The sequence below is a fragment of the Leuciscus leuciscus genome (genome assembly GCF_965113295.1).
Source record: "Leuciscus leuciscus genome assembly, chromosome: 19".
In the NCBI taxonomy this organism is placed as follows: domain Eukaryota; kingdom Metazoa; phylum Chordata; class Actinopteri; order Cypriniformes; family Leuciscidae; genus Leuciscus; species Leuciscus leuciscus.
Genome location: NC_138743.1, coordinates 29,322,138 through 29,337,875, shown reverse-complemented (window position 1 = coordinate 29,337,875; position 15,738 = coordinate 29,322,138). Strand labels below are relative to the sequence as shown.

The 15,738-nt window shown below is 36.1% G+C and overlaps 1 protein-coding gene across 1 annotated transcript; it reads right to left on the bottom strand.

Moving 5' to 3' along the window:
• Window positions 1-1,574: 1,574 nt before the first annotated feature.
• LOC309482431 (uncharacterized protein) lies at window positions 1,575-15,672 on the bottom strand. Its single transcript, XM_082147779.1, has 18 exons — window positions 14,861-15,672; window positions 14,394-14,556; window positions 14,159-14,308; window positions 13,423-13,583; window positions 13,077-13,253; window positions 12,780-12,921; window positions 12,384-12,571; window positions 12,094-12,235; window positions 11,755-11,925; window positions 7,038-7,279; window positions 3,729-3,891; window positions 3,486-3,635; window positions 3,249-3,409; window positions 2,995-3,171; window positions 2,729-2,870; window positions 2,456-2,643; window positions 2,198-2,339; window positions 1,575-2,060 (listed from the first exon to the last, which is right to left on the bottom strand). Exons 1-18 carry the CDS (start codon window positions 15,068-15,070, stop codon window positions 1,885-1,887), a joined length of 3,045 nt encoding a protein of 1,014 aa, XP_082003905.1. The 5' UTR covers window positions 15,071-15,672; the 3' UTR covers window positions 1,575-1,884.
• Between the last annotated feature and the right edge of the window lie 66 nt (window positions 15,673-15,738).

Genomic DNA, 15,738 nt, shown 5'->3' with positions numbered 1-15,738 from the left:
CTGTTTAGCTGTGCATTTACTGAATGAGCACTGTGCCGCTGTTCGTCCGACTGTTTGTACTGTACTGTATTTTATTTTTCTAAACTGTTTTAATTATTCTTATTTCTTTTAATTATTTTAATTTCTCCTATGTAAAGCACTTTGAATTGCCATTGTGTATGAAATGTGCTATATAAATAAACTTGCCTTGCCTTGCCTTGCCTTGCCTCTTAGGTACTTTACAGACAAAGCCAATAACACTCAAACATATCTTTGTCTAACATCCTATGTTTAAAAATATTTTAAAAAGAAATTCCTTGTATGACTCTGTACTATGTTAATGCCTTTCTTCAAATTGATTCAATATTGTTTGTTCTGTATTTTATCTAAATTAGGTGTTGTGAACTGGAGTGCATTTTCCAGACAATATAAGCAAGAGTTCGGGGTGCCCTACTCATTGACTCTCTGCTTGCACTGCACAGCAATATACAAGGACTGCCCATCTGAATGATGGCAGAAGGGGAGTTTCTGGAGGGGAGTAAATTTGAAGTGTGTGTGCGTGTGTGTGTGTGTGTGTGTCTGTCTGTCTGTTGATGTACAGATATGTATGTGATTATCTGTATGTGTACATATTTCTTTAACACAATTATCATAATTATTTTTATTTTAAATAAAAGTTATCACTGTTATGAGTTTTTTTGAGTTGGCATGCATAATATGGGATACAGAGATTGACAATGTACTGTATGTAGTTGGTTTAACTTCAAACTACTTTATTAGAATAAATGTTTTATAATAGCCTATATAATACACAAAAATAACCACTTAGTAAACTGTGCGCCACCTAGTCTGAATAACACTTCTAAAGTCAAATATGTCCATATCAGTTTTTTGTAAGTTTAAAGGGGTGGTATAATGCCCTTTTCACAAGATGTAAAATAAGTATCTGATGTCCCCAGAGTGTGTATGGTAAGTTTTAACTCAAACTACCCCACAGATATTTTTATATAGCATGTTAAAATTGTTATCTTCTAGTCATTGATTAGCATATTTGGGCAGGGTTTATGTAAATTTCATGGTTAGTGACGTCACTAACCCAGTCGTGTAGTCCCTACCAGTCATTTGTTGTAGTCCTTAAAAAGCAATTTCTGTAAAATAAAATATCTCCCTTTGCTTTGAACTTCGTGAGCGTCGTGACTTTACAGATGTTGTTTATGCTCAAACAGCAACATTACACACTAACTAAAGTTAGAAAAGTGAAACCATAATCAACCACCTCTTTAACCGTAAAAATGAATTAGGCCTACCATATCTGTAAAATTATAGATTTTTCAATCTCTGAAGATTCAGTTCTAAACACAAATGATTGATTTGAATTCACTATATGTTCCTAATTTAGCAAAACATTCCACTAAATGAAGTTCTGTTTTAACCACGTCACACACGAGGCCTCCAGTATGATGTAAACTTATAATACTCTTAGATTCTTTAAAGAATGGTTATGACACCATAATAGCTCAGATCACAGACAACCAGCTGTCTTACAGTGAGAATTTGTTATTCCTGCACATTAAAGAATTATCCAACACTTCAAGTATTATTCACTATTTATTTACTTCTCACATTTATTGAATTAAAACATATACTTTTGATGTTTAATTATTCCTGTAGGCCACATTGTGATTTCTTTTTTTCAGTCTCCAAATTTAAGTCCTCTTAAAATGATAATCAAAACCTTTGTTATACCATTTAAGATATTTCATACTTTTCACGACCTTAAATTTGATACAACTGAATTTAAGACTATTTAAGGACCTGTAGGGTCTCTGAGAAAAGTTGATTTGATGTGCACCGACAGAACCTTGAATTAATTTGATTAAAAATGAATGAAATGTTGTGCTTTTTTTAGCGTGGCACTGCACATAATTCATATGGATGGGGACAGAGAGTGGCCCCCAGTTTAAAATCCAATTTGGGCTCCACACCCACTGGTGAAGAGAAAGTGAAGCGCTGCAGCAGAGAGGAGAAAAACAGGAACAGCTCCATCCGTGCCAGTTGCTCTCCGAGACAAACTCTCTTTCCTGAAAATCAGATAAAATGAAGGGTAATCATAAAGGGTGTCTTTTTATGGGGGCATAATTTATGGGGTTCAGCATCGCCAATGTATATATTTGGATTACATTTGGATTACTTTAGAGGAAACAGAGTTTCCCTATACCTAGAGAAAAAGGTAAGAAGGCATCTCTCCTTCTGAAATTGCCCTCAGCATCCACGAAGTGATCTGGATTAAAGGAGTGAGGCGTCTCCCACTCGGACTCATCAAACAGCACGGATGTCAAATTGCCGGTCACCATTGTGCCCTACAGAACCACAAGAGGCTTAACAAGAATAAAATTATACACACTACTCTTACTTTGCTTTAACTAATAGGCTCTGCTTAAGTTCACATTCTTATTTTAAACATCACTAGGCCCACCTTTGGGATTGAGTATTTTCCTATCTGAGTATCTTCCACTGTAGCTCGGGCCAAATTTAATGGAACAATATTTCCAATCCGCTGTATCTCATGAATGACAGCATTGGTGTAAGGCATGTTGTCCTTGTCCGATAAAGATGGTTGCCTTGACCCTCCCAAAACACAATCAATCTCCTCCTGAACTTTGGCTAAAGATACAAAAATTAGAGATAGTGTGAGTACGTATGACTTTTTATGTGCATATGAATGCCATTTCTCACAGTAAGCTCTCACCCTGTATCTTAGGATATTTCATCATGTAAAGGAGACCCCAGTACAGAGTGGTAGAGGTGGTCTCAGTTCCCGCCACAAACAGATCCAGAGTACAGACGCACAAGTTCTCCACATCAAACCCAGAGGCTGTGTCGTCTTCAAGCTAAACAACACAAATGAAAGGCATTTCAATTCAATAACCATACATTATTATTAACAGAGCTTTCCCGTACCAGCTCACTTACTGACGCCCCCCCCCCCCCCCCCTCCCTCAGAAAGAGTCTTACTTTTTCCATCTCAGCAAGAAAGCAGTCAATGTAGTCCCGTGGATTTGATGGATCGTAATCCACTCTGTGTGCATTCACCTTCTCTTTAACAAAGCCAATCACTTTATTCCACAGAACAAAAATGTTCTTGTGCGGTCCGGGCAGTCGCCGCATGAGCCATGGGAACATGTTATAAAGCTAAAGAAATCAAAACAAAAAGTAGATGAGCAGTGAACGAAAGCAAAGTTAAGCTGTTCAAATTAGAAAATGTTTACTTGAGCCCAGATGCCTCCTTCCAAATAAATGGCTTCATTGATGTTCTTCAACATAGACTGGAAGTCATGGTCACTGTACTCAAATCGATTCCCAAACACAAGGACACAGATCACATTTGAGACAGCGTTGTTCAGCAGTAAGCGAGGGTCAAATGGTCGACCTGTAAATCACACTGTGCTTAAAAATTTCAAATGCAATTGTCAATTATTTTTCAGTCAACAAACCTCAGTAAATACCTTGTTCATTTGAAATGGCTTCATTCATAAAGCAACACTCAAGATTGATGGATGGCTCTAAACTTTTCTTTCCCAATCCAAAGTTTCGAAGTGTCGAGAGCGCAAATCTCCTCTGATGCTTCCATTTATAGCCACTGCTAATAATTAAACCTGCTCGCAAAAAAAACCTTACAGTTAATAGATAACTGACAATTTATGGTGAAATGCTAAACCACCAATTTAACATTCTGATATTAAACTGACCTTTGTCTCCAGTGATGTCATCAAATAAAGGTAATGTGGGACGATCAGCAAGGTTATCACCCTGTTGTGTATAGACCTCCTTTACTAGTTTATATCCATCCAACACAACAATTCTTGGTCCAAAAATTCTAAGGCTGAAAATCTTGCCGTATTTTTCTGCAAACTGTAAAATATGGAAAATCAACCTATGTATCTTGTAGGAATAGTAGGTTTCGGTAGTTTTTAATGTCATCTTCATTCATTTTAGTCCATTTACACTGACTAAAATTACATGTAATTTATGTTAACGAAAATAAAATCGACTGAAGATAAATTAAGATAAAAAATTCTGAACATATCTTCAACATATCTTAGAAATAACAGTATATCAACATATCTTAGAAATAATCATAGGTTTCAATAGTTTGTAATTCTTTGTTAATTTTAGCTTATTTACTCTGACTTCAATGATAATCTGGAATGCCACTCAAAGTCGGATATTCGACCTGTGAACTCAGCGTACATCGATCCACCCCGACCTCAGCGAGATGAATCATTTGACGTCACTTCCAAGATGTCGGCAAATCCTGCTTCCAATGAGCATAAACGTAAAAATACACTATTAATAATATATTTAAAATTCACTGGATCAAGCACTGTCTTTGTGAGAATTATTGTCCATGGTTCTTTATCCCCAATCTAATCTTTAAAAATGTGACGGCCTTAATTTTTTACTTGCCTGTGATTTTAAATGCACCAAACTCCCAATTAAGTTAATTAAGCTTTGGATGCGTGGAAATTGGTCAACAAAAACACATTTTTCTTCCCATTCCTGTTATTTGGAATAATCAATATATATTATTCAAAACCAAGACTATTATGCAATGATTTTATTAGTAGCTAAGTTTAAAGAAGGATTTTCACAATTATGCTGTTTTTGTAAAGAGGAAACAGAAACAATCTTGTACAACCAAAGTGTACGTTACTATATTTTCCATTGACTTACAGGTTTTTTACGACTCTCTACAATGTAACGCAAAGTTGAGATGTGGCCCAGAGAGAAAAAAACAATAGGTGTCGGAGGAAAAGATGCACGAGAGACGAGAGATGGCGTATTTTCCCCGTGTTTAATAAAATTGGATGTTTGGAAATAAAAACTTGGTGACTTTTATGGCATTTGGAATGTGAACACACCCAAATAGGATAACAAATAGGATAGGTTTTAAGTTATTACAGTAAACCCTGCGTAATGTTCTTCAGCTGGAGAAAAATATATGCACTTGTTGTCAAAGTGATTTCAAACAAAAGATGGATCACTTTAGCCAGTGAATAATTTGGTAGATAGAGAGATACATACACACAATATCTACATAGATATAAATCACAGTGAACTGTTTATTTTGATCGGTTTTATTTACAAAGTAATATTTTCAGGTTGATAAAGAATGCACTCTCTAGTTGTTCTTGCATTTTTAGATTGGTCTTTGGAGACGGTTGCTGTATCACAAGGTAACAAGGATACAGAATACAGGAGACAGTTGCTAGAAGCCTGTGATGAAGCCTTCATCCTCCACACGTAACGCTGTGAGTTCAATTTCTTGCTTAGCCATGATTTCAAGTTCACGCTGATTATTGTTCGCTCAATTGAAGTGGCAACATAATAGCTAAGATGCCACACATGACAGTGGCGATACACTTGTGTGGTTTTAGGGTAAATGTCTCCATAACCCACTGTGGACATGGAATTTACCGCCCACCAGAAGGACAGTGGGATGCTGGTGAACATAGATTCCGGGTGGCTCTCCTCTATTATGTATCCCAATGACGAGAACAGGAAAACCCCCACGCTCACGTATACGAGAAGCAGACTCAGCTCTCTCTATTTGTATATATAGACTATTTGCATCTATATGATGGAAAATATGCATTTCAGCACTACAATTTAAACGTTCAAGCTCAAATTATATCACATGGGGAACTGCCTCATTCTGGTGGTCTGGGTCTCCTATCAGGAGAAATCAAGTTAGATGATTTGAAGCTAATAGGGCCGGCCCGAGGCATAAGCGAACTAAGCGGCTGCTTGGGGCCCCCTCGCCACCAGGGGGCCCCCAATCGATTTTTTTTTTTTTTTTTTTTTTTTTTACATTTTAATTAACTTAAACAAGTGACATAAATGAATGAAAGGATTAATAATTCAAGACAAGAAAATTCTGATTTCATGATCAATATACCTGCCTACAACTGCTGCTGTGTCTGCCAGTGTTTGAGTCATGCGCATAACCTCGCGTGCATAGACAATTTGTGCGCAAAATCACGGTAATGTTAAGCCATGTCACAAAAATTTGATTTGATCAATGATTTATCCTTTAAATGTAACGATATTCAGAACAGAACAAGAATAAAAAAATAACTATAAACAAGCCAAAACGAAATAATTTAAAGCGAAAGTGAAAGTAAGCGGCGTTGGGCTCACGTATCGCTCTCATTAGAATCAAAATGTTTCAACATTCGCGATGGATTTGGATGGTAAACTATTCTTTATCATAGGCTTTGTACTTCACTCACGTTCCAATATCGACGGAAAAAAAATCATCCTCTTCACACGCGCAAAAATGTGCTTGGAAACATCACAGTGGAAGATTACAAAGCTGGAATATGTTGTGTGTGTGTGTGTTTGTGTGTGTGAGAGTCGCGGGCGCGATCGAACAGTGGAAACATAAAAACATACTCCGTCATGTTCATACAAGACATCATTCAAACTGCAAAGTGTTGCAAAACGTTGGAGGATATTTTGCAAATAATTTTTTTTATATGTTTTGTGACAGTTTGTTTTCAGAAGTTTCCAAGAGTTAGTAAAAGAGTAAAGAAAAAGTTAAAACTTTTTTAAGTATCTATTTTTTATTAAGTATTTATTTTGTATTAATACATAACCTCATTGTATTAATTTATAATGTAACATTATAGCGTGACATTGTGTCAATAATCGTCAAGCACAGGTGACTCTGCGTGGTGGGAGGGGGCCCCCAAATCAAATTCTGCTTAGGGCCCCCAAAAGGCTCGGGCCGGCACTACATAATAGCCAAACTGAAACTTAACAGGGGTTAAGGTTATTATCACCCAGTTGTGTACTGTAGGCTATACACCTCCTTCACTCTTTTGTAAATAACAAAATAACAATTCTTGATGGGCAGGGAATTCGAATGTTTAAAATGTCTCCATAACTTCAAAAAACATGATTTGAATACTGCTGAATTTCAATACACTTCTGATTTCGAATTACATTAGCCTACAGATAACCAAACAAAAATACAATTATATATTTGAGGCTACCTTTGCCATCTGAAGGTGAATCTTCGTTTGATCGATATGATGAAGGTGTCCAATAATCGGTAAAGACCATGGTCCAGGAGGAAAGTTCTTCGGCGCTTTATGCCTGATATAATCACTCAACAGTAAAAACACACAAGAAAATAACAAAACAGTCTTGATATCGATCCATTCGTATAGACGCAGCAGGACCATGATGATGCTATATTTGTTAGGCAGGTTAGGTGTTTGATTTGAAGTAATAACTGTGAATCATTTTATAATATTTACGTGATCAACTCGTTGCATTACGTTGATGTCCTTGGACTGCCTTTCTTGGCACAAACTCACCTGATGCTTTATATAAGGCTTACGTAAAATGCCCAACCTTAGCCTTCACCTTTTCTCCTTATTTTGTTTTCTTTCTCGCATGGGTGTTTTAAACAAGATATCAGCTATTAAATTATAATCTGCCATTTTATTTAGGCAACTATAGCCTATGTGTTCATCTTTTTACAGCATCATAAGACAGGGAATGAAAGATGCAACTGTCTGAGTCAAAATCATTCGTTTGAGTTTTGTCTTCAACAACTATACATAAAAGAAACAGCCTGTGCATAATTTTGCTTTTAGATAAACTTTATTGTCTGAAATTAAATGATAAAAGTCCTTATCCAGTAATTACAATGACTGAGAAGGTCAGGAAAATTCATTGGTCAAATAAGAGTAGCAGCAAAGAATGGAAACCCTGAAAATGTGCAGAACTTCATACAGGAATTATTTCATACATAAAAATATTATAGCCTACACTGCATCACAAATTTATAAAATACTTTTTTAATCCAATTTACAATTTTACTAAACTTATACAATCGTCCTGGAGTAACCTGTTTTTTAAAGGCATAAATCCCTACATCTACATGTAACCCATTTCCACAATTTCCCCAAAATAAATGGATACATTATCTCCCTAAATTTCTCACAAACACACACACAATCCATAATCACATATTTGTGTGTGTTGCTTAACGTGACACTGCACATAATGTGTATATGGTTGGGGGTTCCCATTAAAATGAAGTTGAGCGCACCCGCTGGTGAAGAGAAAGTGAAGCGCTGTAGCAGAGAGGAGAAAAACAGGAACAGCTCCATCCGTGCCAGTTGCTCTCCAAGACACACTCTCTTTCCTGAAAATCAAACAAAAACAATCTTTCTCCATTAATAAAATAAAAACACCTATATATATATATATATATATATATATATATATATATATATATATATATATATATATTACTAGAAAATCTTTTTTTCCTGCAAAAAGGTAAGAAGGCATCTCTTCTCCTGAATTTGCCCTCAGCATCCAGGAAGTGACCGGGGTAAAAAAAAGTGGGAGTAATCTCCCACTTGGACTCATCAAACAGCACTGATGTAACTGTCAGTCAATACTAAATATCCATTTTTAAATGCAAGTTTTTCAAAGAATGTGAAGATGAAATGTTTAATCCTCTGGTATTCCTCACTTTGGGGTCACACTTGTGATCCTCTTTGGTCGGTTTTGAAAATAAGTGTAACCTTTTTTTTAAACAAAATAATGTACTATATAATATTTCTTTAAAGGGATAGTTCACTTTGAAATACATTTTTGGTATGTTTTAGCTTACCTCAAGGGCATCCAAGATGTAGGTGTCTTTTTTTCCGCAGTAGTTTCAATTTTGATATTTTTAGGTCAAACCGTTCTTGTCTGTCAGTCATATAATGCAGGTCTATGGTCACCACCTCAAAGAGCATGCACAGAGTCCAAATTAAAACAATTCCCCGTCGTCCAAATTAAACAATTCCCCATCGTAAGTACACATTGATGGCCTAAGACACGAAACGAGAAGTTTGTGTGAGAAAACGAACAGTATTTATATCGTTTTTACCTCTTATACGCAGCCATGTCAAAGTGATCTGATCTGACGTGTACGCAGACTGGTGCATAGATATATACACACTAGATGTCGCATTGTCTACGGCAGTTCATTGGAACGAATGTCTTTAAGGCGACATCTAGTGTATATATCTATGCACCAGTCTGCGTACACGTCAGATCAGATCACTTTGACATGGCTGCGTATAAGAGGTAAAAACGATATAAATACTGTTCGTTTTCTCACACAAACCGCTCGTTTCGTGTCTTAGGCCATCAATGTGTACTTACGATAGGGAATTGTTTAATTTGGACGACGGGGAATTGTTTTAATTTGGACTCTGTGCTTGCTCTTTGAGGTGGTGACCATCGACCTGCATTATATGACTGACAGACAAGAACGGTTTATAATATATCAAAATTGAAACTACTGCGGAAAAAAAGACACCTACATCTTGGATGCCCTTGAGGTAAGCTAAAACATACCAAAAATTTATTTCAAAGTGAACTATCCCTTTAATATTTTGTATTTTATTCGAAAAAATGTTTTAAAATGGTTTCCAGTTAATTTAGGAAAAAGGAAAGCAGGGTTTGCATTTGGATACATATTTAGACATTTTTAAAGACTAGCCTACTACCCCAAAAATTGCTATAATATTTCCAATCCTCTATATCTCATGACTGACAGCATTGATGTAGGGCATGTTGTCCTTGTCTGATAAAGATTCTTTTTTGATAATTTTTTTTCCTGACCAACAACCAACGCTAATCATTAACAGACAAAATTATGTTAAATTAGAATTGATAAGTTAAAAATACTAGAATTTGTTTGGTTCAGTTTTACATGCGCAAATACAAGCATAAACAACAGAACATGAGGATTCATACATCGTCATATCACGCACCCGCAGTGCTTCTGTGAATGGAGAAAAACAGAACAGAAAGGGAATAAATATAAGGGAAATATATTTCACTTAAATACAGATGAACAAAATGAAAGAAAAAAACTGGGCGACAAGTAATAGCCTAAACACTAAATTATAATTTTATTTTTTTTACACGCTCCAAAAACTTTGCGGAAAAGGAAACCGAGATGGCAGAAAGCGCATCCTGTTTGTTTTCTTTATTTTACAAAAGCACGTTTTGTTTTTATTGTGAGTTTACGCAAATAAAAGTAAACCATACACTACAGTCCGGTGATGAATCTGGGTCCTGGAAATGGGAAGCCTCAGGTGCCGTCTCCTCATGGAAATGTGAAGTATGGGCTCAGATGTAGATGGCACTTTTCCTCCTCCTTGCTCATCTCAGTATATTTCATCATGTAGAGGAAACTCCAGTACAGCAGCAGTATCAGTTCCTCCCACAAACAGATCCAGTGTATAAAAGCACAAGTTCTCCACATCAAATCCGTGTCATATTAAAGCTATATATGATGAATGAAAGCGATTATCATCATTATGTATAGGTAGTATCCATTTTTAAATGCAAGCCAGAGTATTCCCAGACCAACACACTTACTGACGCCCCCATCTCAGCAAGGAAGCAGTCAATGTAGTCCCTTGGATTTGATGGATCATAATCCGCTCTGAGTGGATTCACCTTTCCTTTCATAGCCTTGTCAAAAACATTTAAATTACTCTCCCTTTTCTCACTCATGGGTTTGGAGATTTCCATGTAACTTACCAAGCAATTTAACCTTAAACTGTTCAACAGAAAATAAATACATTAGTCTCAGTGGGAAAGCAATCCTCTATACAGCAACATTCACATGGTTCTAATTTGTTCTTCAAAGGGGGATTATTCCAAGTATTGTAATGCTCATATTTGTAGTGTGACTGACTGACAAGTTAACCACATATTTGGATTGACTGACCTTTGTCTCCAAAGATGTCATAAAAGAGGTAACATGGGCCGATCAGCGAGGTTTTCGCCATGTGTATACACCTCTTTCACTGTTAGCCGATCAAAACAAAAATTCTTGGTCCGAGAATTCAAAAGCTTAAAATATTGACGTATATTTCTGCAAACTGAAAAGTGCGAAAATGAACATATACACAACTTAGAAATAGTTTGAATAGCCCTAAACACATGATTTCAGATAAAGTACATTTACACATCATCCCAAAGCTGATGAACATTTATATTAGTAGTCGTGTTTTACTGTCTATTGACGGCTTTCCCAGATAAAAAAAGAAAAAAAAAAGAAAAATACAATTAGGCCTAGATATGACCTTTTCCAAATGAAGATGAATCTTCTTGTGAACGATATGATGAAGGTCTCCTACAATGGGCAAAGACTTTGATCCAGAAGGTAAGTTTTTCAGCGCTTTATTTCTGAAATAATCACTCAGTATTAAAAACATAAGCGAAAATAAACAAAATATTATTGATAACGATGAAAGACAAAAGAGGTTGCCATCTCCAGGTTGGTGACCGTTGTCAGAATTTGACTGCTTCTCAAAAACAAGATTGCATTCCCAGTAAAGGCGAAAATACACTACACATTTGTAAAAAAAATCAGAACGGATTTAAAAAACACCAGAGCTGAGGAGGAGTCTAGTCCACAAGCCTTAGAATATATTAATTTTATAATACTATAATATTTTAAAATATAATTTTTATAAGTTAAATAATAATTTATTCATTTTTTATTATATTTCCTTTTTTTTTTAACTTTCTTCTTATTGTCGTTTAATCTTTTGATTGACATTTTAAAAAAGTTACCAGCTTTATTTGTCTACTTGAACCTTTTATTTGGCTATAGATCATTTTAAACAATCTCAGATGAAGATGAAATAATATGGTGATGTAAAACGTATTTCAATCAACGAGGAGTGAAACTTATTCTAAATGGCTTTGGGGAAAGTGTCATTCCAAATTTAAAGTCCAAGCTTGTTTGAGTTCCCTCTGGAGGAGACAGAGTGAAAGATTGTAGAAAGGATGTGAAGAAGAGAAAGAGCTCCATACGGGCAAGCGATTCTCCTGGACACGATCGTTTTCCTTGAAAGGATGAAATAAAGACAGATGTGTGTTTATACTGTATAGACGGTGGGTTGCTATTGTGAAAAATAAGTATAAAATCAATGAATTAACATGTGTATGCAAAATTGTAAAATATTCTATGCACGTCTTATGTATAAACGTTTTTATGACAAAAAACCTGCTTACCTATTGAGAAAGGAATAAAGGCTTCAGGTTTTTCAAACTCGCCTTGAGTGTTCAAAAAATTCTGTGGATCAAACGAATGTGGAGTCTTCCACTTGGTCTGATCAAACAGTACTGTGGTCAGGTTAGGAATGATCTGTGTACCCTTAATGTAGAATAAAAAAAGACAAATTAACATCATCTAAGGACCAACATGAACTATTCCATGACGCATATTAATTAAACAGTCTAAAAATAAATAAAAAATAGTGTCAATTTTATAAAAGTTTACTCAATTTTGTTATTCATCTCACCTTTGGAATGAAATATCCTCCCAATATTGTGTCTTCATTAGTCATTCTTGGCACACTAAGGGGCACAACATTGCTCATTCTCTGGATCTCATGGATAACAGCATCGGTGTACGGCATGCTGGGTCGGTCATCAAAGTTGGGTCGGCGCGACTGTCCAACTACTCGGTCTATTTCAGCCTGGACCTTTTCTGAACGTATGAATATGACATTTGATGCCAAAATTCCATAACATGCATCTAATATATATAACTAAATTAATATTATTTCCACTAAATTATTTTAGTCTAATTAGCATATGATCCTTATCAGCCTAACGATGTGTTTGTATTTAGCATTTTTTCCCCAAGCATGCACAAAACTGAATTTACAGTTGATTTGTAATCTGGAGAATTTTACCTTGGACTTCTGGGTATTTCATCATGTATACAAAGGCCCACAGTAAAGTGGTAGATGTGGTCTCAGTTCCAGCCACAAACAAATCAAGTACAGCGTATTGCAGACCCTCTTCATGAAATCCTGCTTCCAGATCATCTTTCCTCTATGAAGAACAGAGACATTACAACCAGCACAGGGTAGACATGACGGATAATGCAAACTCTAACGAAAAAAAAAGTGGAATATTTCTGCGCGTTTACCAAATATGCTGTTTGTTAACAAACATAATTGGCTAATAAAATCATATTTTCATTGTACCTTCTGGATCTCATTAAGATAGCAGTCTATGAAATCTCTGGGTGAAGAGGGGTCCCAGTCTGCATAATGCTTGTCCACCTCTTCTCTAATAAAAGCACAAACTTGATGGAAGATGGAAAACAGGTCTTTATGAGGTCCTGGGATCAGGTCCATAACAGAAGGGAAAACACTGTAAAGCTATAATGGACAAGCAGCAGGTCAACTTGGGTGGGCACCTTTATTTCATTCATTTAGTATTCAACTAGTGCACTTTATTGCCACATTTAGTGGCAATTCAGGAGTGTCAATGACCCTCATATCTCCACCACATCTTTTCATCTCATCGTCAGAATGATCATTGTAGTACCTGTATCCAGACGGAAGTTTGCAGCTTAAGGGCTTTAGACATCAGACTAAGCAGGTTCAGAAACCTCTGTTCGGTGTACTCAAACCTCCTGCCAAAAACCATGGAGCAGATGATGTTGGAGACAGCATTGTTAATAAAGTAATGAGGATCGAATGGCAGTCCTAAGAAAATACGACAGGTGAAGCTGGTTTCAGTTTCAAACTAGTTTAAAAAAAAACTAACTTTTTTAACTTTAGTTTTTAGTGTGTTGCAATGCAAATACTAAGTTGTTGCTTGCTTGTCAAAGGAGTCCACCTGGAAGTCTCTATGATATGATTTGGTATTCCTTAAATCTTGTGTCCTTTACCCTCTACTTAGGGGTCAAACTTGTGAACTTCAGCAGTCACAACAGACCAAAGAAAACATTTCTATCTTAAATGAATGTACTATATTTTGTTTCAAAAATATTTATTCTGTAATATTTTGTATTTTGAGGGGGTTTCATGGTACAATACAATATTCACCTCAAAATAATGCAGCATTTTTTCTATATAAAAATAAATAAATAATGACTCTTTTTATATAGTGGATTTAAATTAGCATTTGGATATAAGCATTTAGACATTAGTCAAAGGCTACTTCTCCATGGCTGATTTGTAAATGCAAAATTCTGATCATAACAAACATGCATGGTAAACCTAAATATAAACCATGTTATGACTGTTATAATCTCAGCAATGCAGCTACTGTTTTTTACCATTGGTATCCATGATGGTCTTGTGCAGAAATGTGTACTCTTCCATGATGATGAATTCCAGGCTCCTCTTTCCCACACCGAAGTATTTAAGAGTACTGAGAGTGAAACGCCTCTGTTGCTTCCAGCTGTAGCCATTATTGAAGGTGACACCTGTTGACATTACACAATATGAAAGATGTGATATTTAGAGAGTTAGAATGTCATTTGATGTCTTCTCCCCAACATTTATGTATACCTTGGCACTTGATTTTTTTTTTGAGCACATCACTGGTAGGGCGGCCTGTGAAAATGTTTGCTTGATCAACAAGAGCTTTCTTGACCATGCTGTAGGTATTCACAACAACAGTGTTTACGTTTCCCAGACGCAGGCTGAAAATGTTGCCATAGTGGTCTGACAACTGTAGGGAAACAGTTCATATAATAAACAAAATTGGAAGAATATACAAAATAAATAAGGGTTACAAGGCTTAAAATATCAGGCCTTATTTGAAATACAGACATTATACAGCCAGACTTCGAAATCACAACATTAAAGGTATAGCGGAGGATGTTTTACTTCCTGGTGGGTAGTCTAAACTATTGGTCCTCCTAATTGTCAATCATTCTGGTGAATCAATCAAACTTTTCAAAAAGTGGAGAGGGCGGGTCTTATCTAAAATTTGGAAAGATCCTCCGCTATACCTTTAAGGGGCCATAAATTACCTTAGTTAAATGAATATGAGGTTGTGTAGCATCCAGGTGGAAAACATTCCCAACAAATGGAAGAGGTGTGGGTCCAGGGGGATAGTTTCTTGGCTTCCTGTTTCTCAGCTGGTCTAAGATCAGAAGAAAAAGGATGAACAACAGTAGCACAGTGCCTGCATCTGTCCAACGTACTGCGGCTAAAGAAAACAAAATGTTCTCCAAAACCATTTTCTCCTTGTATCTCCTTTATGCTGCACTGTGAAACGTGACTGCACTGTTTTACGCTTAAAGTTGTTTACTTCCTGGTTTACTTTCGTTTGTACTTTTCGTACAAAAACATGGTCTGAAATAAACATTCAGAGAGAGCAAACCTGTTCGTGAACGAATCGAAAATGTAATTAAAAAAAATATTTTATACAGAAGTCTTCTTGTATTCTTGTACAGAAGTCAAATCTCTCTAGAAGAGTGACTGTTTTTCTGCCAGTAATGACGCGACACGCGAGCGAATAGCATTCTAGCGCGAGCTGCAAATGAGCATTTTTATTGGCTCGATCTACAGAACTAACACGCCCTCTTCACTAAACGAGTTGGTGTTGAGTCTGCAAGCCAAGAGACATGAAATTAATCAATAGCTCGATAGAAGTCATGCCTAGAAAGACAAAATAATAATAATAAAAACGATAATAGACGATCTGATAGGAAATTATGAGGTATATATAAAATACAAGTCAAGACAACAATGCATGTTATAAATATGCTAATCTGTATCCCACGTTGTTCAGCTTCTCTTGGCAAATCCATGTGTTCAGAGGAATGATAGTAAATATCAGTTGCCCAGTTTTCTGTAATCTGGAGGGACTTTTGTAATCTCTCTCCACTCTAATACCTTTCTCATC

Coding starts and splice junctions, on each gene's coding strand:
- LOC309482431 (XM_082147779.1), bottom strand. CDS start 15,070: ATGGTTTTGGAGAACATTTTGTTTTCTTTAGCCGCAGTACGTTGGACA. Junction 3,410..3,485: donor AGCCATTTCAAATGAACAAG/GTATTTACTGAG, acceptor TGTGATTTACAG/GTCGACCATTTGACCCTCGC. Junction 3,172..3,248: donor AAGGAGGCATCTGGGCTCAA/GTAAACATTTTC, acceptor TGATTTCTTTAG/CTTTATAACATGTTCCCATG.